Consider the following 23,290-nt stretch of genomic DNA (forward strand, 5'->3'; position numbering starts at 1 on the left):
ATTCATAGTATGTATGCAGTGGCATAACTATATCTCTGACGTTCTTAACAAAACAAACCGTTTAAATGGTCATGGTTACTTAAACTATATGTCACTACCAACACAATGTTATATGTGAGCGAGCTGGCCTTACCAAGATGGCCGCCATGTGCGGACGCTCTATACTCCGCCGTAAGACATCTAGCTTTTGTATATATCTATGCTTGAGAGCCCCAAATATCCCAGAATGCATTTCACCTCGGCAACAGACAAAAATGGAAGATGAAAATAAACTGCAGAGCTGCCAACTCTCAAAGATCCTTGGCTGGCATCCTTGTAGCCTCCAGCCTTCGCAGCAGAGCTGGGCTGGTCCTCCAACAACTGCATAGGCTGAACCGAGCGGTCTGACATGGGTCGGTCAGCCAGCATTACCTCCGCTGCTCCCGTTGCCTAGCAACCTGCTCCGCTTAACAATAAAGGCCGAGAAACGTATAAAGTGCAGATAAGGAAGATAAACTTCTTATTGTATTTAATTTAGGAAAATACACGTTTTCTCCGGAGCATGATATATTTCAGGCTGAGAGAACATTTTCCATTTTCAAATTAAATCAGATAATGTATAATACTTAATACTAATTTAAAATTACTTTCAGCTAAAAGTAATATTGCAATGTTAAGGCAGAGGAGATCCCATCAATTTTGTAAATGAAAACCACAACAGCAAATATATGTATTAACTTGTATGCAAGGAGCTATTTTAACTGTAAAATATTACAGAATATGTACTTCAAACAGACATCAAGACCCTGTAATTGGTCCTTTGTTACTGCTGGTAGTTCAAGCTTTGTCTGACACCCGGCAAGCCCAACCAAATATGTGTAAAAAATAGCACATGCTTGGGTGGCTATACCGTCGTGTATGTTTAAGAGCAAAGGCTACGCTCACGTGTCACTAACACTTTGTAACGTTGTTTAATCGAGCCGTTTTTAGTCCCATTGAGTCTTCCTCAGATGTAAACATCGTTCCTGTGTTCAACTAGAAGGTCCTCAACTTTTGTGTTTGTTAAAAAAGACACGGCACATATTTTTATCTGTTTTACAAATGATTCTTTTTGTTGCTGTGGTACCATTACATAATTGGAACCGTAACATAATCCGTGGTGGATGCTGTTGCATCATTGAACGTATTTCCATCGGCTCTCTGAACGATGACTTTCACTCTGAGTCAAACTCAAATTCCTCCTCTTTCTCCTGGGTTTTAAAGTCATGGATCATCATCTGACTGCAGAGTGTTAGAAGTTAGGAGTCTGTGAGAATAAGAGTGTCCTAAGAGCCATCACCAGTGACCTCGGCCCAAACTGGAGGGACCTAAGAGTTTTTTTTTCATTTTTTGAGGGGGGGGGGTAGATGGAAAGGTGAAAAACATCCAACTTGTTGTTGACCTTATCTTCCTTTATTAAAGAATACATGGAGATAAGTAACTATCTTACAACAGTTATGTAGTCCAGATGAAGGTATCTTAACACTGATTCACAACAAATGTTCATTTACACTCCAGGAGCTCTTCAATCCGACTACCACTATAAATCACCAATGAAACAAACGTCTAAGGCCTTTGTCAGGGTCTGATGGCAGACTTTATTTTTGGGAAGAGTCGGAGAGCGTTCTGTGTCGTCACCTCCATCACCTCCTCTAACGACACTCCTTTAATCTTACTGATGTACTCGGCAGAGACGCAGATATTTTTGGGCTCATTTCTCACCTGAATTCGAGACGCAGAACAAGAATAAGACACATGTGTGAATAAATATATTTTTAACAATGAACTTTTTTAGGAAATATATGAGGATTTAGTTTACTGGTGTTGCAAATATTCAAAAGATGCTTAAAAAAAGATTTCTATTATCTAATATTCTCCTAGAAATATGACATTTTACCTGTTTTTCTGGACCAAGAGCAGGTGAATCTGTTTCAAGACAAATGTTTTCCAACGGCAACTGTTTCACAAGCTTCTGCTTCTTGGAGGAAAATGGACAAAAGAACCATCATCAATGACTACAATTCAATGTAACTTGAACCAAGCAAACCTGTCAGCACCAAGAGACCTTGTAAGCAGCTCAGTGGCTAATATATAATATATATAAATGTGTTTGTAAAATCAAGGTGAAAAACAGGTGCCCTGTTATACCTGACCACTGCGTATGATGGATGGTGGGATGGAGAAGAAATATCCAGCCTTCACTCCTTCCATGGCAACAGATGGTTTCCCATCAAACGCATGAAGCAGGGCTTTCTGGACACCTAGTGGCGTTTCAGTGGAACTGCAGTTAACTTCCAAACTGCTCAAGTAAACACAATTGAATCTCAACTTTATTGTTTACCTTGCTCCCTGAGGAGGTGGATGGTGGGTCTTCCTGCAGAGCGTGAATGAACATTCCTAGAAATGAAATAAACTTCATGGATATTGGATGTGTATTTGTTAGGGGACAAACTATGGAAAGGTGTCAATTTGTCCGATAAATTAAAAAAAACAAATTAAAGAGCCACTGTTGCCCACAGATTTGTGCTTTGTAGGCAAGAGAGTAGACTGTTATTTCAGAGATTTTGCTTTTCCTGTCGTTTAGAACAGGAAAAACAAAAGATCATTCATGTCGCTACCTCCCAGGCCCAACCAGGTGCATGCTGGTCCCACTCTGTGTTAACTAACTCATTAGAAAACAAACATAGCAAAAAAGTTGTTAAACTAAATTAACTATTAAACAGAAAAGGCAATATTAATATATCATATGAGCCAATCTAAATAATTATATATAACTATTACTTATGAATGAATTACTAAATAGTAACAGCAAATAGCTTCAACATTGTTTTTTTATTTCATTGCTTAAAAAACTTTCAAAAAATGATTGCGAAGAATGTTATCAAATTCAGGAACACATTCAATAATTTCTCAAAGTCATGGATTGTGTGTGAGTGGATTTCCTAAATTAAAATATCATCAGGATACACAGGAATAATGAAGCGCTTCTGAAAATATGAATAGAGTATAACTTAGACATGATGACATGACTTACTTGATGAAGATATAATGGCACTAAGAAATGTCTTTTGTAGGAGCATCTAATGAGTGTACATGCATATTTTCCTTCACATTGCTTTTGTCTTTTCACCTGTGCACCTGATAGAATGTCGGGACATACCAAACATACATTACCTTGTACAGCAGAAATAGAGATTTAAGCAGATGAGTTCCCATCATCTACAGTTCTATAGTACTCACAGAGGGAGATCCAGTTCCTTGGCTATCTGGGCCTGACGAATGAGGACCTGCCTTTGGCTTTCTTTGTCACTCTCATCCTTGACATATCTGGGTGTAAAATCCAAACCAACCTAAGGTAACAGATAGGAATGCAAGCTTATTGCTAACATGACTTAAAAAAGAAAGCCAAGATGACAAACTGCTATGCAATCACAAATACTGTCTTTGTACCTCTCCAATGGCCACAAGGGGGTCCTTGTATTTCTCTATTATGGGGAGAGCTGCATCTAGATCCTTCAGAGAGAATAGAAAAAACATCCTTTACCTCTTCATTTTAATGGGACAACTACAATTTTCCAGAGAAAAGTTATAATTAAAAAATGTATATTCAGGAGGGAATATTGGTTCTGGAGGGAACCCATCAAAATTATATTCATGCCGTTGTTATTTATGGATCCCAAAATGAACAAAAAGCCTATTGGGATAGTGTGTCTTATCATCTCTCTGCTGTTGATAAGTTAAGTTGATAAGAAATAAAACATCCAATTCAGTGTCAATAGAGTAGAATAAAGCACAGTTCTTAGAGTTACAGTAGAAGGAAAAAGATAATGAAAAGGCAGGCCCTCCAGCTGGCCCTCTGTTCTAGCTATTCACTGGGTGAGTGAGTACACATTTGGGTGAGCTGACAATGCGTCCTCAGCCTACCCGGAGAGAAGCCCCCCTCTGTTGTTCTGGGGAGATTTCTTGGACAGGATGAACTCCTAAGCACGGAAAAACGAAACCTGGAAACCTAGAGATTAAGTGAAAACGTTAGAGTGAATTATTGAATGATGAAATTATTAAACTCGTGGGACTCCAAACACTTCGTTACCTTTTTGACAACTCAATAATCTTCTCAAATTCACCAGAATGCTCGGCCACTGCCACAAGGGCCAATAATCCTGCCTGGGAAACAATGAAGCACAAGTTAAAACCACGATGGCTCTTCTGAACCATGCTGCTCAGCGGGCACTGCTCACCTTCTTTGAATTCTCAACCACCTCATCTATGTCCTAACAAAGGAAACAGAAAGACCCGTCAACCCTGGGAAAGCGTTTCACATACAAACCCCGCTGGCGTCATTGAAAGCGCGAGCCCACCTTGTCAAAGTCCCCCGCAGACATATGACAGTGGCAGTCGATGTAGCCATGCATCGGTAACGTATTGTCCAAAACAAAAACACTGCCTCCTTCCGCAAAGTGCGGCGAAGTGCGCATGCGTCAACCTAGGAGCGCGCGACGTGAATCTCAGCGTCTCCCGGAGAAGAGGAGTTCCGCTCAGACTGACGTGTCGCCCGTTTCACCCTCGGCGGCGCATCGACCGCGGTCCACAGATCAAACGCCCCCTCTGTTATCAGGAAGCCGTCCTCCACCTTACACCATCACCTGACTTTGTGTTAACGTTCACGTGAAGCTCGTTCGCGGTCGCAGGTCGACGTGACTCTGAAGTGGCGATGGGACGCTTCACGGTTGGTTGCCTGTTCGTGATGTTTATCGGCACCGCAGCAGCAGCAAGATACGAACCCACCTGGGAATCTGTGGACTCCAGACCGCTGCCGGAGTGGTACGATCAGGCCAAGTTTGGCATCTTCATCCACTGGGGGGTCTTCTCTGTCCCGAGCTTCGGCAGCGAGTGGTTCTGGTGAGTTTGGTTTGTTTTCTTGCATTCAAAATGTTTATGATATGGTTTCAATTGGACACAGACTGGTTAGTGAATTGCCGTCAGGAATCAGGAAACAATTGTTTACCGAAATATGTCAGACATACCAGGAATTTGACTTGGCTGTTGGTGCGTGACAGCAGACATCTGTCTGCAGACATAAGCAATAAGGTACTTGTTGCTTGAACACAGAGTCCCTTTGTGTTTGGACATATTGCATTAAGACATATCGTTCGCACTACTGGGTTTTGCAATCCCAGTTATCCATTGGATATGTAAAGTCAAGAAAAAACCTGCTTCGGCTGTCCGTCGGAAACCAGTTTGAGCTGCTGAGCTTGTTATTAGTATCTTTCGTCTCTATCTTGTTTCCTGCTCCAGGTTCTACTGGCAGAAACAAAAAGCCAAGCCGTATGTTGACTTCATGCAGAAGAATTATCCCCCAGACTTCAAATATCAAGACTTTGCACCGCAGTTCACTGCTGAGTTCTTTGATGCCAACGAGTGGACGGACATCTTTGCCTCATCGGGGGCAAAGTACATCGTCCTGACCACAAAACACCATGAAGGTACATGACATGATCCACATCCTACCTTTCTGATTATTCTGTTTCCAGTCATTTGACCACAGGAGACCACTTCAGAGCGCTGATGGAAAGCGACTATTCCACATGTTTTGAGAGGTTACCTCTGCGTTTTTAGGTTTCACACTCTGGGGCTCCAAAAACTCCTGGAACTGGAACGCAGTGGATGTTGGACCTGGAAGAGACCTGGTGGAGGAAGTGGCTACTTCCCTCCGGGCCAACAGTGACCTGCGTTTGGGGCTGTATCACTCTCTCTTTGAGTGGTTTAATCCGCTCTTTGAACAGGACGCTGCCAATGCCTTCACTACAAACTACTTTCCAGCCACTAAATCTCTGCCTGACCTTCATGAGCTCATTGTCAAGTACAAACCGGAGCTGCTGTGGTCTGACGGGGACGGAGATGCACCTGACAAGTACTGGAACAGCACGGGGTTCTTGGCCTGGCTCTACAATGACAGGTATGTATGCAGGGAGAGGATGTTTTATTTGATTTTTCATTTACACAGCCAGTGTGACACTAAAGTCAATGTCTTCACAGTCCTGTAAGAGACACGGTGGTGACGAATGATCGCTGGGGCTACGGCTCCATCTGCACCCACGGAGGGTATTACACCTGTGCCGATCGCTACCAGCCAGAAAAACTGCTCAACCGCAAGTGGGAAAGCTGCATATCCATCGACTCAAAGTCCTGGGGTTACAGACGCGACGCTGCTCTCAAAGATTACCTCACCACCCAGCAGCTTGTAGCCGTGAGCATCCAATATTAATGAATCAATTAATATTACCTATTAACAAGTTATATTTTGTAACCAATGAATAAACAGATGGAGGATTCACCGCGGAGAGCCAGGGGATGTGTAACTTTGACAAATGACAGGAAATGGGAGGAAGTGCAAACTTCCCCAAGCTCAACTTCATTATTTTTTTATGACTTGTTTGTCCAAAAAAGTTTAGTTAATAATAATGAAGAAATTATTTTCATTTGATAAGCTGTAACCTAAATGTTTTGATGCAAAATTGTCAATGAAGATGGGTTTTAGTCCTGTGTGCTCTGAGGAAATGTCGTCCTGTAACTTAAAGCAAACTTCCTGCAATATAATTGTAATCTATAAAAGGCCGCCTGGTGTTTCAGATGTTGGTGGAGACGGTTTCCTTTGGAGGAAACCTGCTGTTGAACATCGGCCCGACACACGACGGAAGGATCGCTCCCATCTTCCAGGAGCGTCTGAGGGACATGGGTCAGTGGCTGAAGGTCAACGGAGAGTCTATTTACAACACAACAGCATGGCGGGTTCAGAAGGACACCGTCAGTCCCACTGTCAGGTGGGTTACTATGTCAAATATAACTATTAGCGTTTTCCCATTTTGTTCATGGTATTGAGGTTGGAATCTATATGGAGTGAGTAAATAGCTTACCATTGAGCTGATGGGGATGATGAAGGGTTTTATTGAGGATGAGGATGATGATGAAGGCACTCACTCTGTTGTCCGGTCACTTGCGTCTCGGCTAACTTCACATTTAGAACTATTTTATTGCACAAGTTTTAAACTTTACACTTTGCCACCCTTCGACATTCATTTTCTACCCGTGTTTGATTTTATTACTGTTAATCCTATTTTCAAAGGTCATACGGAGGCCCTTTTTTTTATTGTGGATAATTATGTCTCTTGACAGGTACACTTTCAGACCAAAGGAAAAGAGCATCTTTGCTCTTCTACTGGAGTGGCCCAAAAATGGATCCGTGATTCTGGATGCACCTGTGGTTACTGAAGGAAGGACCCAGGTAAGACTAGCGCTTTGGTATGTTATTATTATTATTATTATATGATCACTCCTTACAAACAAGAAATTGCAGCACTGAAAGGCCAAATATGTCTTTGAGATCATCTAGAAACCTCCATTAAGTTCTTTACCAATAAGTTTATCTTATCAAAAGTAAACGTTTTAAACAATTTTATGAAATAGTGAACAATTCTAATGGTCTAATGTTATACATTGATGACATTAATGATTAAATAATGAGAAGAGAGAAAGAGAAGATCCTCCATCATATTAATGGAGACAGTATTTCATTAAATGATCAATATATCGACCTCTCTGGTTTAAGCCAGCTGGAATGTCCAACAACCACACTGCATCCTGGGAAATGAGGTTGACTTGTTCACGCACCAGCTTGCTCTATTGCTCTCGTTTTATCAACATGTCATCGTTGTTCATGTGTTGCTTTTGTCCTAAAAAACAAAAGGTGGAGCTTGTAGGGTACGGGCCTCTGAAGTGGGAACCTGTGAAGGCCAGCGGGCTGCGGGTTCTCCTCCCCCAGCTGTCAATCAGCCAGATGCCTTGCCAGTGGGCCTGGGCACTGAGGCTGACAGGTGCCACTTAAAGGGAAACGAGACCAGCAGAAAAGAAACAGGCCGAGCTGCAGGCCGAGAGAAGGAGACATCGTTTTATTGTACTGTACTGAGTTGCACCTAAAAAATATGGTCTTTTTGATATACTGAACATGAATACATGATCATTGATTATGATCTGTTACCTTTTTAAGATTACATTTTTACAGCTCCAAAGGGGGGATGGGAATGAAGTACATTTATTCAAGGACAGTACTCTTCAGTACTTCCATTTTAAACATATTCATGCATTCCACAGTGCAATATTTTGGAAGCCGATATTAGACCGTGCACTTAAATATACAAAGAAGTTGAATGCAGGACTTTTACCTGCCCTAGTGTTTTTTTACGCTTTTGTGTAACTACTTTTACTGGGAAAATAACTTCTTAACTTGGGGCCATATATGTAATTTCATGTTGACCTAAATATGATGTGCATTATTCATCATGTGACCTCTGACACAAAATTGTCTATTGGGATTATTTGTAAGCCTATGTATTTGTATGAGTTGTTCATGCAGTCTGATGCACTGGCCGGTGTTGTGAATGTTTTTGTATGTCACGGATTGCAAATAAATGGGAATGTGAATAAAAGAAATGAAGCCTTTTGGATCACTACAATGTATTGCATCCAGTTAGCGCCCCCCTGCGGCTCACATCTGTATTAACACCCCGCCTTGCGTGACATTTCGGAGAACAGCTGACGGCGCGAAACTGCTCTCTACCCCCCCCCCCCCCCCCCCCCGCGTGCACAGACGACCCAGGAAAACAAGATTCCCTCATGCATCATGAGACATGTCTGTGGAATGAAATGACCTGCGCGTAGCACATGTGACTGGTAAGCCTCAGCTCCCAGCTGCTTCACACCGCGCTCATAGTGTTTGACAGACGTAATTATCTGCCCCCTGCCTCCTGCCTCCTGCCCCCTGCCTCCTGTCTCCTGCCCCCTGCCTCCTGCCCCCCTTGAATGTATGTTGTCCCCTAAGATGTCCTGTGCGGGCAGGTCTCACTGTTATGTCTCCTCACGGTGGTTCCTGCTCTGCAAATGTTCCATGACGTGCAGATGGGGGGCTTTTAAGGGGTTCTCACGTCCGTGCATCGCCCCCTTTCAGCAGGCTATCCCCGAGCCTGGGACCTGCGCATCACAGCCGATCCCCTAAAAACAACAACAACAACAAAAGAAAGATGTGAGGATACAAATTATGTGTGGACAAATGTACTTCAAACACACATTGCCACATTTGAGTTAAAGCAGGTAAGTAAGCATTCATTTTTAAGGTCATTCATATTTATGTTTGTAAAATTAAAATGAGCAGAAATTGAAAGTTTTATGTATGTATTTAAGTATCGTTGATACGTCACGTGCAAGCTCGGATATGTGAAGACTAAAAATATAGTGACTTTAAGTTGAATTGTATGAGGATTTGATTACATCTTTATAGTTGTGTGTTATTCTGCCGAGATTTCTATCTTTAGAATGATAAATACTATATTTATAAACTTGAGACCTGGAAAACGTTTATTTGGGGGGGTTTGCGTAAAAAATCTATGAATTATAAAAATAGCAAGTTACTTTGATTACTGATCATCCTTTCAATATATTCCTATAATAGTCTACAAACAAACAAACATTCAATTTGTATCATATTGTGATAAATGCACATGACCTACATTAAGTCATTTTATATTAAAATACCCAGATACATTTACCTTACTTTATATTGGATTGTATTCTAATCAACATCCAAAGTAGTCTATTTGAATATCAGCCCAATAATTATAATCTGTACGATCACATAATGACGCACAGTGTTCGTTTTCTTATTCCTGCAGTCTTGGTGCTGTAATGTGTGGTGGTAATTATATATGTAGACAGGAACCAGTGAAATGGCTAGAGACGTTGGCATGGTTGCCATGGAAACACAAAATCATGTCAAGATTATTTTCAGGTACTGCTGTGATAATGGCGTCAAGTATGCCTGCTTTGAAAGAGCTGGCGGATAAATTGACTGATTTTTTTTTTGGGGGGGGGGGGTGAATTATTAGCGCATCAAGGGAGAAATTCAAACCTGCAGGATCTAGTGTTTGATATATTAGTTATGGTTGTTTGTATCAATTGTTTGTCCAGCCTGCAGTGTTTAGTGTCCCCTCACTCAGACACATGACAGCCACTACAGCCAGCAGGGAGGAAAACCTCATTCCTTCCATTCATAAACACCCCCCTCTCTCCCTGTGTGTGTTGATCCCTCCGTCTCTCCCCTCCTCCCATCGGTCTCACCACTAATGTCATTAGAGGCCTGCTAGTAGTCGGGTGCCTGTGTGGCAGTCAATCACATGCAGATTGGTGGCAGATTTGAGCCGGTCAGCAGAGCGGCGGTGGAGCTTTAGATGGTGGAAATGCCAAAGCAGTGTGGAACATCCTGGGGGACAGACCATTATATTTATAGAGATGGGCGCCTTGACCTTCACTGCACATTGAGTATCAGCCATTTTAGTGCCGCTCCTCTAGATACTGAATACAGCATAATGGATCTCTGCTGCACTGCAGTTAGTTAGCTTCAACTTCTTTTTCGGCTTGTTAGAGGCTAATAATAGCCTTTTGAAATTCCATACTGTGGACAAACTCTGTCAATACACAGTCTCTGCATTCACTGCTTTTTTGGCACACAGAGTTTCTAAAGGGAAATGTACTGTGAAATTACAGTTTGGGGTTAGCAGTAAAATAAAGGCTTGCCATTTGGTCAGGGTATTAAACTTATAGGTGAAGTCTAACTATAAGCCCTTATATAGGTTCAAGCCTTTGTTCTGCTGTGTAAGCTTCATGTTCAGAGAAAGACCTCTGATAAATATGGCTTAGCCGTAGCTAAAGCCAAGGACTCCTATTCATAGACGCACCCAGTTGTTCTCACCCAATGGCACAGAGTGAAACTGAGGAGGATGGTCAAAGCGGGTGAAGTATTTATAGTTGTGTAAATTATAGTTTTACACAAGTGACTGAGGACGAGCGATCATGAATCCATCAAAATAAGGAGAAGGGCTTAGTTTGTTGTATTCAGAGCAGTTTCTGCAGAAACAGTTGTAGAAAAAGATGTTGAAACGTGTCCAGTCGTCACATAAAATCAAATGAATTGTGTTAAGTGTTCCACCTGTAGCAGCAGGTGAGGCTCAGGCAGTCAGTTTATAGCAGTTTAATCCACCATCAAGTGTCATATTTAAGATATTTCCCTGTACAGTAAGCAGTAGTCAAATACATGTGGTGGAGTAAAAAACACAATATTTCCCTGTGAAAATGTTGTTCAGATAAAGTAAAAAGAAATATTAAATGGGAAATGTAATATTCAAATACGCAAATTACCGGTTTGAAATAGTAATTAGTCTTTAAGTAAGTGTACTTAAGTAAGTAAGTGTATAATACTTATAACACCAACACATTTTTGTATCAGTGCTTTGCTGAGCTAGTTTACAGGCTTTAATTCCCCTGCTTCTTACTTTGAAATTCATGGACTACATTTTAGCATTCACCACCAACGGGTGAGTTTAATAGTCATTCAGCTCATCATACGGTGTACTGTATATACAATTCCTGAAAAACAACAGGAACTTTAGCGATACAATTTGTTCTCTGAAATGCAGTGGAATGCAAATACAAAGTACCTTAAAATATGAAGACTAAGTACAGTACAAAGTACAAATACCTTGTAAATCGTACCAATGCACGTTGGTGTATTTTGTTGACTTTGCATGTGTGAAATAACTTATCCATATATACAGACATACATAAAATATACAACATTTGAACAAACTACAGCAGAAAAAAATAACAACAGGCATTTAATCGTGGATGGTAACCAAACAATACGAATAAAATAAAACATCTTTTAGCTTTGAACATATAAAAAGTTATACCTTTTGCATACCATTTAAAGTCATGTAAAGAGGAAGTATTTACTGAGCATACGTTAATGTAGAGGCTTCAATAGCACCATTTCTCACTCAACTCATGCATCTGATTCACAGGATGAGGTTTGCAGCTGCACATAATCTGCAGTATTGTCCTAGTTTTCTTCTCTTTTTTTGCCGTGTTAATGACACCCTCATCACGACTCTCTCCATTCACAAAGCGAATCCTGTCGTGATGGGAGGGAAAATGGCTCTGAACAGACTGTGGGTGTCTCAGGATTTGGAGAACATGTCTAATTTTTGCAGCATCCTTACAGCCAGCCACACGTCGTCTTTTCATTGAGCTCTTCTATATACAAAGCGAATGGGATCACGCTGTAGGAAATGTACATTCAGAGGGGCTGCACCATGTGATTAGTGTCTTTCAAAGCGCTTGTCACTTGCTCTCTCCTTCTTACCCTGAATTTCAGTCTTCATCCCCATCTCACAATATCGGGCTAAAATAAACGACTCAATTTGGGGATGAATCAACTCTTACATTGAAGGAAAGGTAATGTTTAGCTTTTTGCATCATTATATCTGACTCCCCACTTTGTGTGTAGATGGGGCAGCTCCCGCTGTGCTTTGAGAGAGAGGGAGAGGGAGAGAGAGAGAGAGGGAGTGAGAGGGAAAGCGTCCTTAAACGTGGGCCGTTGTGTAATCCCTCTCAGGGCCCCTTTGCTATTTCTGTGCCTGGGTCCGCACGTCACGGTTGGGTATTTTCTCTGGTGACTAGCTCGCATCAATAGATCTTCTAATGTACACCCAGTCAGCCAGCAGCTTCGCGACTGATGGGACTTCACCGTGCTCATTTATTTCATTATTGTTACCCCGGCATGAGGAGAATGGAGAAAAGGACCGTGCAGCATGAGGAATGTCACACGTGACCGTCGATATGGGACGGGGGACTATTCAAATGTCAGGTTTGTATGAGGATTATATTTGATATCTGAATGTCAGCTGCTGTATGAGCCCCCCCCCCATCAGACAATGTGCTTTATGTCATTCTGCTCACAGTCAGAGCTGCTGATAGATCCTGCATGCTTTGTCCTGTGTTGCTGTCAGAGCACCACGCAGAGCCTTTTACCATCCAGTCCTCTCTGTATGATATTTATGGATCCGTTGTCAGCGAGAGGCTTCGTGCTTATTCCCTTTAATGGTCAACTTCGCCTCTATATGAGGTAATGCAGCGGCATAACTGTGCTCTGGGCAGCCAGCGTTCGTCCTCTCTCCAGCAGGAAGGGATCTGCCCCACGGAATGAGTACATCTCACCGTGAAATCGCGTCTCCATCAATGCGGGCATGCCGTACGACAGTCAGCCCACAGTCATCCTGAAACACACCTACTGCCTCCCACCTGCCTGCTGGTGTTGCACGTCATTGCTGCTGCTGTCATATATTTTCGTATAGGTTAGTGCTTGTTGCTGTGAGCGAGAGAATATTTGCAACAAAATGCTGGTACAGTCTTGGTATCCGAATAGGAAGAGACTGGATGCTTTTAGATATTTGCCAACGTGACTCTGAATATGTCGGCTCCGTTTCCTCTCTATCAAGCTTAATCTAAAGGTATGCATTGTTTCTGAGGGTCTTATCTCGCTGCCTCTCTGCACCTGTATTCCCCTTCCCTCCACTCGGAGCTCACCGAGGATGGGAAACTAAGCAATGAGGTCAGACCGACCTTGAAGGGGAGCTCCCTACCGGGCCTCTGAATTTATTTACCCCAAGGCACCCCACTTTACATTTGTAAACCTCCCTGTTGGAGCATGGATCGTTCCAATCGGAGGCGGTGCTTGCCATCCGTGGTTATCTTTTCTCTACGCTGCTCTGGAAGAAGCCCTCAAATCTGTCCGGGAGAGAGCTGGTGAAGCATAAGCAGCCAAAGAGAAGCAATGGGCTTTTGCAAAACAACAACAGAAACAAAAAGGGTAAATTATTTCAGATTTCAGCTGTTTGCAAGCATCTCTTCTGTCACCTTGGCTTCGTATCCTCTGGCAAATGCCCGAGGAGTGTGTGGTGCGCTAACAAAGAAAGAGAGGGAGTGAGAGAAAGAGAGTGCGAGTCGGAGGATGTCCTAATTAAGGGAAACTCAGAGGGTTTGAACCAGATAATCTTACATAACCTCGTTAGGGAGGACACAGCATTTGATACTGAGAGGATGGAAATGACGTGCCCTGAGAGACCCGTCCCCGTGGCGTGAAGAGAAAGTATAGCAGTAAAAGCAGTTCAGATTCACCGCTGGGGGGTCGAGGTTCCTTCCTGGAGTCCGGTGTGTGTAGTCCCCCTGTAGCTCACTGTGTAAACTATGATGACGCTGGAGGGACACACAGGCTAGAAGGTTTGAGTCCCACCTGAATGTGTAATACTGGGATTCTGGCATTAGAAGTTGCTTAAGACTTTAGCAGCATTCAATGTACATATCATACTGAAAGTGGTGCTGCTGGAATCACAGACCACGATCTACAGCAGCTGTCTGTCACCTGTGTGCGCTGGAATTAAGTATTTGGGTCATATACTTACTGTTGTTGATAGCATTCGACCGTTTATGCATTTGCCTTAAATACCCCAAAAACGGGCCGAAGTCGACACAAGGTACCTTCGGCTTTTCAGAAGCTGTTAAAGAGAAAATAATGTTTTTTCCATTCCTGCTGTGAAGGAGCTCATTAGGGGTTTTATTTGAAGGACTTTTGGGAAACAGCTTTGCTCTCACTCTCAAGGAGGGGATTTGAAATCTAGTTACATAACTAGATTAGCGTCTTGTGCATCTGCATGTGGTCCATGTTTAGGTGATTGTTTGTCATTCATCTATATTTGTCTAATTGTAGTTTCTGTCTGATTTCTTCCAGGTGACCCTTCCGATCAGTGCACATGTATGTTAATATCACTACAGTTACATAACAGGTAGTGTCCTTGTAAATCGATCCCAAAGAAAGTGACATTGGATTCATGGAGTCACTTGAAACTACTGGAGGGGTGAAGAGCTCCACTGAGGGTCAGGACAGAAATGTCGTTGCACACAAAATGTTCACCTCAGAGGCTGTACAAACTAGGAGGAGTCGATCAGTCGAATTGGAAGGCGAGGGGTGGCACCAACTACAAGAAGGTCAGAGCCGAGACACATGTGGTTTCAAAGAAATGTCTGACTCAGGAAAATCATTGCAATTAGAAGATTGGCACTCCCAAACTCAGTGCACAAGCCATCAGGAACATGAAGGGTCTTTGTATCCAGAACAGTCCACAAAATCGTTTCCCACTGGCAGGCAGAAATCTGCAGGTCACTTAGTTTCTGCACAGTCCCCTGGACCGGTATCTCACAGGAAGACCACCAGTTCACCTGAAGCCCAACAGCAGTGTTGCCATTCAGGGATGGATCCACTGTCAGAAGCTGCATGTAAGGTAGAGCAGAAACCACAAAAGCCTGGTAAGTATGTTTGTGATTACTGCGGAAGGGCATGCGCCAAACCCAGCGTGCTCAAGAAACACATTCGCTCACACACCGGAGAGCGGCCCTACCCGTGTGTCCCATGCGGCTTCTCCTTCAAAACAAAGAGTAATTTGTACAAACACAGAAAGTCCCACGCTCATTTGGTCAAAGCTGGAACAGTGCCCCTCTCCGAACTTGGTTCTTACAATGCCAACACAGACCAGGGGTCTTTTGAAGGGGAAGGGGAGTTGTTCTCTGATGCTGAGCAAAGCACGGACACGGATGAGGACGCTCTTAACGACCCGCTGCTGCTGCTGGACTCTCCATCGGACGGATCAGATAACGCCGCTGTAAAAGTACTAAATCTCACTACTCAGAAAAGGGGAGCCTCGTCGATCCCGGCTCAGGATGGTCCATCCCAGCCCCACGAAATCAATGCACGTCCCGCTGCTGCTGAGGCCAGCCGTGCGATCCAATCCTGCACGATCAAACAGAGGCTCGCCCTGCGCCTGTCTGAGAAACGAAGCAGCGACTCCGACCAGAACCTGTCCCTCCCGAGTCAGTCCAGCAAGGGCAGCACGGACTCCGGCTACTTCTCGCGCTCCGAGAGTACCGAGCACCAGCCCGGTCCTCCCAACGCCAACGCAAAATCCTATCAGGAAATCATGTTCGGGAAGTGTTACAAGCCAAGCCCTAAACAGACGGAAGCTTTTGTGGCTTGTTGCACAGACTCCAATGAATACACGGGGCGGCGCTCGGAGAGAGGCGTTTCCCGCGTTTACACCCAAGAAAAAGACGCCGCCGAGCCAATCAAAATTAACACAAAGTCCTTCACGGCGGAGGAGGCAAAAGAGCCGCTGTTAGACACCGGCGCGGATGCGGCGACTCTGATGAGAAGCAACTCGATGCCAACGTCCTCGGCAGTGAGTCTGCCTATGCCTCAGGCCCTCAGGGGCAGCCACTCTTTTGATGAGAGAGCAAGCACCGGGGGCGCCCGCAGGCTCAGGCGGCAAGCTGCTTTCGAACACTGCGCACAGGACGGCCACGCGGACGCAGACGGCCACGGAAAGATGAGCGAGAGTGGCCCTAAGCCCTCGGGGTTGGAGAAGGAGAATTACCCCTCCGTGACATCTAATATGTGCCATCACAGACACGCCATGGAACTGGCAACACGCAAGCGTCGCAAAGAGAAGAGGGAAGAGGAGGAATTGCAGGGTCAATACGAGGGCCATCAAGAGCAGTGTGAAGAAATGTTTGACTCAAGTCTGGACTATGATTCAAAACTAGCTGCCGTGGGCCTTATCGCGTTAGGAAAAGGACTCTCTTTAAGTATGCTGACGCAGATGGACAGGTGTGACATGGACATATCAGGCAGCCCTGAAATTTCCGGGAGGAAAACGTTAGGGAATGTCATTTCTGTTATCCAGCACACAAACTCAATAAACAGGCCTCACTCTGAACAGTCAGAATCCCACCAGTATCACGGGCCGAGACAAGAGAGTATCTCTTCTTTTCAAGCTATGGAGGCGAGGGAATCGTATGAGTTGGAAAGGAGGGATAGCGGGCTACGGCAATCATTTCAGCTGGGCCCCAAACTTGTGCGGCAGCCCAACATACAAGTCCCAGAAATCCGGGTCACGGTAGAACCCGACAGTCCAGAAAAGGCTCCCGAGGTGCCGGTGAAGGAACCAGAGAAGCACGTGGAGGAGTTCCAGTGGCCTCAAAGGAGTGAAACTTTAGCACAATTCCCTCCAGAGAAGCTGCCCCCAAAGAAGAAAAGGCTACGCTTAGCCGATATCGAGCACTCCTCTGGCGAATCGAGTTTTGAGTCCGCCTGCACCAGTCTCTCTCGCAGCCCGAGCCAAGACAGCAACTTATCTTACAGCTCCGCCTTCTCCTTTGACAGGGAGGAGAGTTTGAAGTCAGTCTCTCCAGCCAGGCAAGATGAATTTGGCAAACCACTTGAGCTCTTAGCAGTGCCAGGCAGCGGACACTCCCTGTCTGTGCTCGGCCAGCGTCAACAACATGAAATGAGACGCTCCACCTCGGAGCAGGCGCCATGTAACTTGCGCAAGGAGTTCCCGGAGGTACGCAGCATATCATTTGACTATGGCAGTCTGTCTCCAGCATCCAAAGTTAGACCGGTGGACATCGGCCTCTCGGCTGTGAGGGAGAGGAGGAAGGGAAACTTGGTGCGGCAGGAATCGTTGAACATGGACACGGAGGTGACACCGGTCCCGTCACAAGTGTTTGCGCGGCCCCTCGGCAGCAGCTCCCCTCCCTTCACTGCACTCGCTGTTCTGCCGCAGACTTTGCCAATATTCTCCACAGGGAGCGCATTCCCCCAGCTGTCACATCCAAGCCTTCTGGTTCCCGTTAGAATACCGACTCATGTGCCGTGCTACGGCAGTATCACGTACACTTCAGTATCACAGATCTTTGACAATCAGTACACCGGCGTCAGCTCCACTACGTCTCAGAATCAAATCTACCGCCTGTGTGGAAGTCTGGAGTCTTATGCCAGACCACCTTCGACGCACACGCTCACTGTAGAAGCCCTCGATTTGTCTTCAGCTAAGCTCAAGACAGGCATCCCTCTCTCTCTGACATCCAGAACCATCTCGACCACTAACGCCTCCAGCGGCTGCGCCAACAAACGCATGCTGTCCCCCGCCAGCAGCATGGACCTTTTCCTGGAGGTCAAGCAGGAAAAACGGGTGAAGGAGGAAAGGATGTTTGGGCAGATAGTGGAGGAGCTGAGCGCTGTGGAGTTGGGAAATTGTAATTTGAGCGATGAGAAGGGGCACAGGTCAGAGATGCAGCGCGCAGCTACACCTCATACTCAGGATGACTCACGTGTGAGTAATTTGATCACACTCCAACAGGAAGTGACAGAGGCCACTGACCCCGGCGTGGAGTCAGCAATGGAGAGTAGCTCCCTGGAAACCAGCTCACCTCCCGACTCTGTCATACCGGTCAGCGAGGTGGAAGAATTTGGCATGGAGAAACATGTGCAGATGGACACGGTGGCACAACTGGTCTCCAGACAAGATGTCCTGATCACAGACATCGAGAATTCAAGGCTGTCATCTCAGTTTCCGAGTCTTCGCACCACGACAGGAGTGAGCTGGTGTTATCTTAACTACACCAAGCCCAGCTGCCCCCCCAGCAACGCCCCTTTCTCCTCCGCCTACGCCACCTGGGGGGTGAGTTCCCACAACCCCAACCCTCTTGAGCTGAGTACCAGTGCCACTCTGGCTCTGCTGCGGTCCAAACAGAGGGGAGACACGGTTATATACACCATGGCGGCAATGTGTCGGCCCGGCACGGGAAAACTGGTGTCGTCCCTCATCCTGTGGAGGCAGAACATGGAACAGGTGAGAAAACAGTCCCATTTCTGCATCGTTTTATAAAGCACACAACCGAAAAAGAGGGCAAAGCCCTACTGTTGACATATTGAATTGGTCTTACTGGTATCACTATAGCTCCACTGGGCACCATCCCTGTTTGGTACCTCGCTATGTTATTAAGAGGTAAATGTTATTCTGCAGAATTTGGTTCACATTTGTTTGTTTGACAGAAGGTTCAGTCATCATTTGCTAGCTGTTAGTTATTGTTAATGTTAATAACTGTTAATTTTAAAAGCTTTTATTAGTCACTGCTTCTCGGCAGTAAAAGTTCCAGAAAGAAAACACGTATTCAAGTAAATATTGTGGCAAAGTGATGTTTTTCTCTGCAGCATTGGATTTAGCTGGATAAGATTGCTAAATAATGACGCTTTGAGAGAATAAAATCATGAAACACAACAAAATGTAAGTTACGTGTAGCAGCAGCAGCATAATTCATGTTTCCACAACATGCTGTTTAACACCATGTGTGACATAGAGCTTTGGAAGCATCGCGTTACGCTGTCGATACCCCGTCCACTTCGAATGGATGTTAACAAAATGTTTGGTCATCTCATTCAGCTGCAGAGGAAACCGGAGCCCAAAGAGGTGGACATCACCTACGGGAAGAAGATGAAAGACATCAGCTGCAGAGTGAAAACCGCCAGGGAGGATTGGAAAGAGAGGGAGGCTTCCACGACCCAAACAGTGCCAACGCGCATCAAGATCTTCGAGGGAGGGTCAGTTATTGGTTATCATAACACTGCAGCTATATTAGGAGGCCGCTGCATTCACCACCTGTCCATCTTTGCTGCTTTGGAACATTGAGGCCTCTTGTTTGTTCATCACAATACTGTTTGTGTCTTTCAGGTACAAGTCGAATGAAGACTACGTGTATGTCAGAGGTCGAGGCCGGGGAAAATACATTTGTGAGGAGTGTGGGATTCGCTGTAAGAAGCCGAGCATGCTGAAAAAACACATCAGGACCCACACAGACGTAAGGCCGTACATCTGCAGGGTCTGCAACTTTGCCTTTAAAACTAAAGGTGAGTATTCCTATATTTATCTAGTATTCTAAGCTTATAGGCAATAAAACATACTTATTTATCGATGATGCAAGGGACTCTGTTAAGAGATATTGTCTAGTACTAGTTATAGTAACTTCATTATTACTTGTTTCGTCATTTACAGGAAATCTGACTAAACATATGAAGTCAAAGGCACACATGAAGAAATGTCTTGAACTGGGCGTGTCAGTGACGATGGATGACACGGAGATACAGGAACAAGGTAAGATACAAGCACATCAAATATAAACTACGGAAGAACTAAATCAGACTAAACTGATGCGTTTTTTTCTTTTCAAGTGGACGACAGCCAACAAGAGTCCAAGACAGAGGCAACAATCACAACCAAACACCAGTTCTCAGACGCCGAGGACTCTGACGGCATGGACGAGGACGTCGACGAAATCGACGAGGACGACGACGAAGACGACGAATGCGAGGGCGACTCCACTCCAAAGCTGCGTTCGAGGAGCACCAGCCCCCAGACGTGTGGGGCCTCTCTGTCAGTCGCGGCCACCGCCGCCCTCCACGTCTATTCCTTCGCCCCTCTGCCCGCCGCCGATGTCCGCCGGCGGTCCTCCGACAGGCGGCCGGGCTCGGACCCTCGAGGCGTCCACGCAGCCGAGCGGAGGGAGAAGTCGTTGGATGACGACTCCCTGAGCGTGCTGTCTCCGGACCAGGCCGGCTTCCTGTTTGACCCCTACTCTTCCTGCCTGCTCTCGCCTGGCTGGGAGTCTCCCATCAGGGAGCCCTCCCCTTCGCGTCTGCGCTACCCGTCCCCGAGGCGAGAACTCTCCCCGCGAGGTCGCTCCTCTCCCCGGTGGGAGACCACCCAGCTGAGGCCCAGCTCGCCCGGCTTCACACCCGTCCAGCACCTCTCTCCGGTCTCCGTTGAGCGGCCGCTGTCTCCCGGAACGGAGCTGGCTGGAAAGAGGGAGTCCTCGGTCAGAGGTCGGCAGAGAGTGGTGCTGAGGGCTGTTTCGCCCCGCAGAGGCTCGCACCAACACAGAGGCGGCGGTGATAAAACCCGCCAGCAGGCGAAGATGGAGATGGCTCAGCATGGACCCCTTGAGATGGAGATGGTAGGTGTCATTTCAGCGTTCAACTACACCTCCGACAAAGAGGCGCTCTGGTCATATTGTTACTGTCAACAGCTCTCTTGCAAAAACCCAAACCAATGATATGTTAATAATGACCGTAATATTATCGTTGTATACTGTGATAAAGTGGATCGTCATGGCCAGCTGTCCATGTTCTTTTCCTAATGTTTTTTTAAAGTTTACTCTCGTATTTGTCGGTTTCTGCATTTTTGCTAACTGTAATATATTTTCACATGAGAAATGATCCTGGCAACGTTGAAACTTCTCCCAACGGTGCCAACTTGTCGTTTCAGGATGAAAGGATCAGCTTGGCTTCAAATCTGCCCGGTCCTGCCAGTTCTCATCACCAGAACATCCTCAGCCACCTCCCTCTTCACTCGCAGCAGCAGACCCGCAGTTTGCTCCCCGTCGTTCCTGTGGGTGGGCTCCAGATGCTTCACACCCCGCCTTCCTCCGGCTCCGATGTCACCCTTCCCTCGGCACCGAGCCCGCCGAGCGGCGGCAGCAGGCAGGGATCGGTCCACGGGCCTGAGTCCGGGGGAGAGGACAGCGCTGACCACAACCAGCTGTCTGAGGAGAAAAGCCTGGACCCCGGGCCCAGAGACAGTGGACCGGAGGAGAGCGTCCAGACGTGCTTGAAAGCCATTGCTTCGTTGAAGATCACCACGGAGGAGCCTCACTGAAACCGCCCCCCCCGTCCTGTTCCCTCTCCTCCATTTGACCCAGGAAAAAACTGCCCCTCCTCTTCACCTGCGACCTTGTCGTCCTCAGCCCTTTAGGCACATAACCTCATCTTTATCCAATTAGAGGCATATATAATAACAATTCCCCGGGTTTTGCACATACTCCAGACGGCTCCTTTTTAGATCTGAGTGGAGATGAAACCTTCACGATGAAGAAACCCACCCGGTCTGATGTGCTCTTCTCCTCAGAGACTCTTTGAAATGATTGGACGAGCAGCAGGATGACTTGTGAGGTGGAGAATCCTTATTGGGTGCAAGTGCAATATGGAAAGATATTATGCTAATATGCCTTGGTTTGACATAGTAGTTTGCGTACTATTGCACATAAATTATATTTATGGATTCTGTACAAATTTCCTTAAGATATACTCCTTCTTAGATGCATACAAACAGTGTATTTTACTGTATGTGTACTTATAGACTGTTGTTTAATGTAATCATATCAAGGTGTTACTCAGTAGTGCAGTAAATAAAGACTATTCATAAGGGGAAAAGTATGTGTGTTATGAAACAGTCTGACCAAATTTTAAGTAGATGCTTTCTTGTCCATCAAGCGGCAAGGGTCTGTGCCTTTATTTTGCTTTTCATCATTTTGTTATGAGAAGGTCGTTGTGGAAATATGTCGGAGAAGGATTTATTCAAAAGTGTCAGCGCCGTCAAAGAGTTCGCTCAAAGAAAAGCTTTTTATTTCTTGTTCCGTCGGTTATGCGGTCGGATGCAGCTTGATTTATGTGAAACAATCTTAAAAAATGTTTATGTTGCAATTTTTATAAGTGTTGTGGTTTTTATCTTGGTAAAAATGCATGGGATTTGCTATTGCACAAAATAGAGGAAGTTATTATTATGTAATTATTAATACCGTAAGATGTATTTATATATTAGAACGTGAGCACTTATTGATACTGGTAAAATTTGACTACTATTTATATGGTATATCTGTACTTATGCAGCAGTGATGCAGTTATGCAGTGAGCCACGCTGGTATTGCTTTCGGTATCTTGTATTTGCTTTAATTAAACAGCGTTTCACTCTCTCACACACAGATGACCACAAGCATTTTATGATTTTGACAATGCACTTTCATCTTTTGATCTTTGATGTTTAACTGACGTGGTCAGTGAAATTAAGGGAGTAAAACATATTGTGTTCCTGTGGTGTTTGAAACATTCCAGTCGTTTTTTCACATTGTGCACATGTTGCACACTAATTCAAGGGGCTATGATGATCAATCAATAGTATCTTTTCTTGCATTTCAAGCTGGATGAATCAACTGGATGAACCAATACCACTTTACTAAAGTAATGATGCTAACAGGGTGAGTTGGTTGACTATTACCGTGCTTCAGCTCAAAATGATCTTTCACCAAATGCATTACTTCTCTGTACATATATGTGTATTTTTATGATTTAAACTATTTTTGCAGCGTTGAATTCTGAGAACTTTTTACGTGGATCGTTTATATCTCTTTAAGAGGTAACAAGTCTGCAGTTGACGTAACAGAGGTTTAACGAGGGAGAAAACAGCACAGTGTTGATCGCTAACTCTGCGTGTCTCATCTTAAATAAAAAATAAATACGGTGTATTCACAAGTGTTAACGTTACCAGTTTGAGAATGAATTTTCAAAATCAGTAAACACTTTGTTCACTCATGTTTACATAAAACAATTTAAAAGGTGCACTGCTTTTTTCCTTTTCTGAAGATTTCATGTAATTTTCTTTGTCGTAAC

At 44.9% G+C, this 23,290-nt stretch overlaps 3 protein-coding genes across 6 annotated transcripts; 2 read left to right on the forward strand and 1 right to left on the reverse strand.

Moving 5' to 3' along the window:
- Positions 1 to 1,396: 1,396 nt before the first annotated feature.
- On the reverse strand, positions 1,397 to 4,526 carry LOC119227827 (putative deoxyribonuclease TATDN3). 2 transcript variants are annotated; one of them, XM_037486948.2, is made up of 10 exons: positions 4,377 to 4,526; positions 4,257 to 4,289; positions 4,109 to 4,182; positions 3,943 to 4,027; positions 3,469 to 3,531; positions 3,259 to 3,368; positions 2,360 to 2,415; positions 2,167 to 2,279; positions 1,916 to 1,993; positions 1,397 to 1,740 (listed from the first exon to the last, which is right to left on the reverse strand). In XM_037486948.2, exons 1-10 carry the CDS (start codon positions 4,491 to 4,493, stop codon positions 1,597 to 1,599), a joined length of 873 nt encoding a protein of 290 aa, XP_037342845.2. In that variant the 5' UTR covers positions 4,494 to 4,526; the 3' UTR covers positions 1,397 to 1,596. The 2 variants fall into 2 exon arrangements, with proteins under 2 accessions (XP_037342845.2, XP_037342844.2); XM_037486947.2 differs by having other exon boundaries at positions 1,916 to 1,996.
- A 72-nt stretch (positions 4,527 to 4,598) lies between these two features.
- fuca2 (alpha-L-fucosidase 2) lies at positions 4,599 to 8,530 on the forward strand. Its single transcript, XM_037486946.2, has 7 exons — positions 4,599 to 4,917; positions 5,314 to 5,501; positions 5,635 to 5,974; positions 6,055 to 6,265; positions 6,649 to 6,839; positions 7,192 to 7,300; positions 7,763 to 8,530. Exons 1-7 carry the CDS (start codon positions 4,730 to 4,732, stop codon positions 7,898 to 7,900), a joined length of 1,365 nt encoding a protein of 454 aa, XP_037342843.1. The 5' UTR covers positions 4,599 to 4,729; the 3' UTR covers positions 7,901 to 8,530.
- A 129-nt stretch (positions 8,531 to 8,659) lies between these two features.
- Positions 8,660 to 23,279, forward strand: hivep2b (HIVEP zinc finger 2b). Of its 3 annotated transcripts, XM_037486111.2 has the most exons (8): positions 8,660 to 8,745; positions 9,020 to 9,162; positions 14,690 to 18,644; positions 19,236 to 19,393; positions 19,524 to 19,699; positions 19,845 to 19,943; positions 20,021 to 20,802; positions 21,114 to 23,279. In XM_037486111.2, exons 3-8 carry the CDS (start codon positions 14,790 to 14,792, stop codon positions 21,501 to 21,503), a joined length of 5,460 nt encoding a protein of 1,819 aa, XP_037342008.2. In that variant the 5' UTR covers positions 8,660 to 8,745; positions 9,020 to 9,162; positions 14,690 to 14,789; the 3' UTR covers positions 21,504 to 23,279. The 3 variants fall into 3 exon arrangements, with proteins under 3 accessions (XP_037342008.2, XP_037342007.2, XP_037342009.2); XM_037486110.2 differs by lacking the exons at positions 8,660 to 8,745; positions 9,020 to 9,162 and adding an exon at positions 11,136 to 12,769; XM_037486112.2 differs by lacking the exons at positions 8,660 to 8,745; positions 9,020 to 9,162 and adding an exon at positions 12,833 to 13,771.
- The last annotated feature ends 11 nt before the right edge of the window (positions 23,280 to 23,290 follow it).

The sequence above is a fragment of the Pungitius pungitius genome, chromosome 14 (genome assembly GCF_949316345.1).
Source record: "Pungitius pungitius chromosome 14, fPunPun2.1, whole genome shotgun sequence".
Taxonomy (NCBI): Eukaryota; Metazoa; Chordata; class Actinopteri; order Perciformes; family Gasterosteidae; genus Pungitius; species Pungitius pungitius.

What these genes read in the sequence shown, in the direction of transcription:
- hivep2b (XM_037486111.2), top strand. Translation starts at nt 14,790, where the DNA reads ATGGAGTCACTTGAAACTACTGGAGGGGTGAAGAGCTCCACTGAGGGT. An exon ending in ATCAAGATCTTCGAGGGAGG is followed by an intron (nt 19,394 to 19,523) that starts GTCAGTTATTGG and finishes TGTGTCTTTCAG; the next exon opens with GTACAAGTCGAATGAAGACT. An exon ending in GACCCCTTGAGATGGAGATG is followed by an intron (nt 20,803 to 21,113) that starts GTAGGTGTCATT and finishes TTGTCGTTTCAG; the next exon opens with GATGAAAGGATCAGCTTGGC.
- LOC119227827 (XM_037486947.2), bottom strand. Translation starts at nt 4,493, where the DNA reads ATGCGCACTTCGCCGCACTTTGCGGAAGGAGGCAGTGTTTTTGTTTTG. An exon ending in AGAGGGGGGCTTCTCTCCGG is followed by an intron (nt 3,532 to 3,942) that starts GTAGGCTGAGGA and finishes TTCTCTCTGAAG; the next exon opens with GATCTAGATGCAGCTCTCCC. An exon ending in CTCTTGGTCCAGAAAAACAG is followed by an intron (nt 1,741 to 1,915) that starts GTAAAATGTCAT and finishes TCTCGAATTCAG; the next exon opens with GTGAGAAATGAGCCCAAAAA.
- fuca2 (XM_037486946.2), top strand. Translation starts at nt 4,730, where the DNA reads ATGGGACGCTTCACGGTTGGTTGCCTGTTCGTGATGTTTATCGGCACC. An exon ending in GCCTGGCTCTACAATGACAG is followed by an intron (nt 5,975 to 6,054) that starts GTATGTATGCAG and finishes ATGTCTTCACAG; the next exon opens with TCCTGTAAGAGACACGGTGG. An exon ending in ACCGTCAGTCCCACTGTCAG is followed by an intron (nt 6,840 to 7,191) that starts GTGGGTTACTAT and finishes GTCTCTTGACAG; the next exon opens with GTACACTTTCAGACCAAAGG.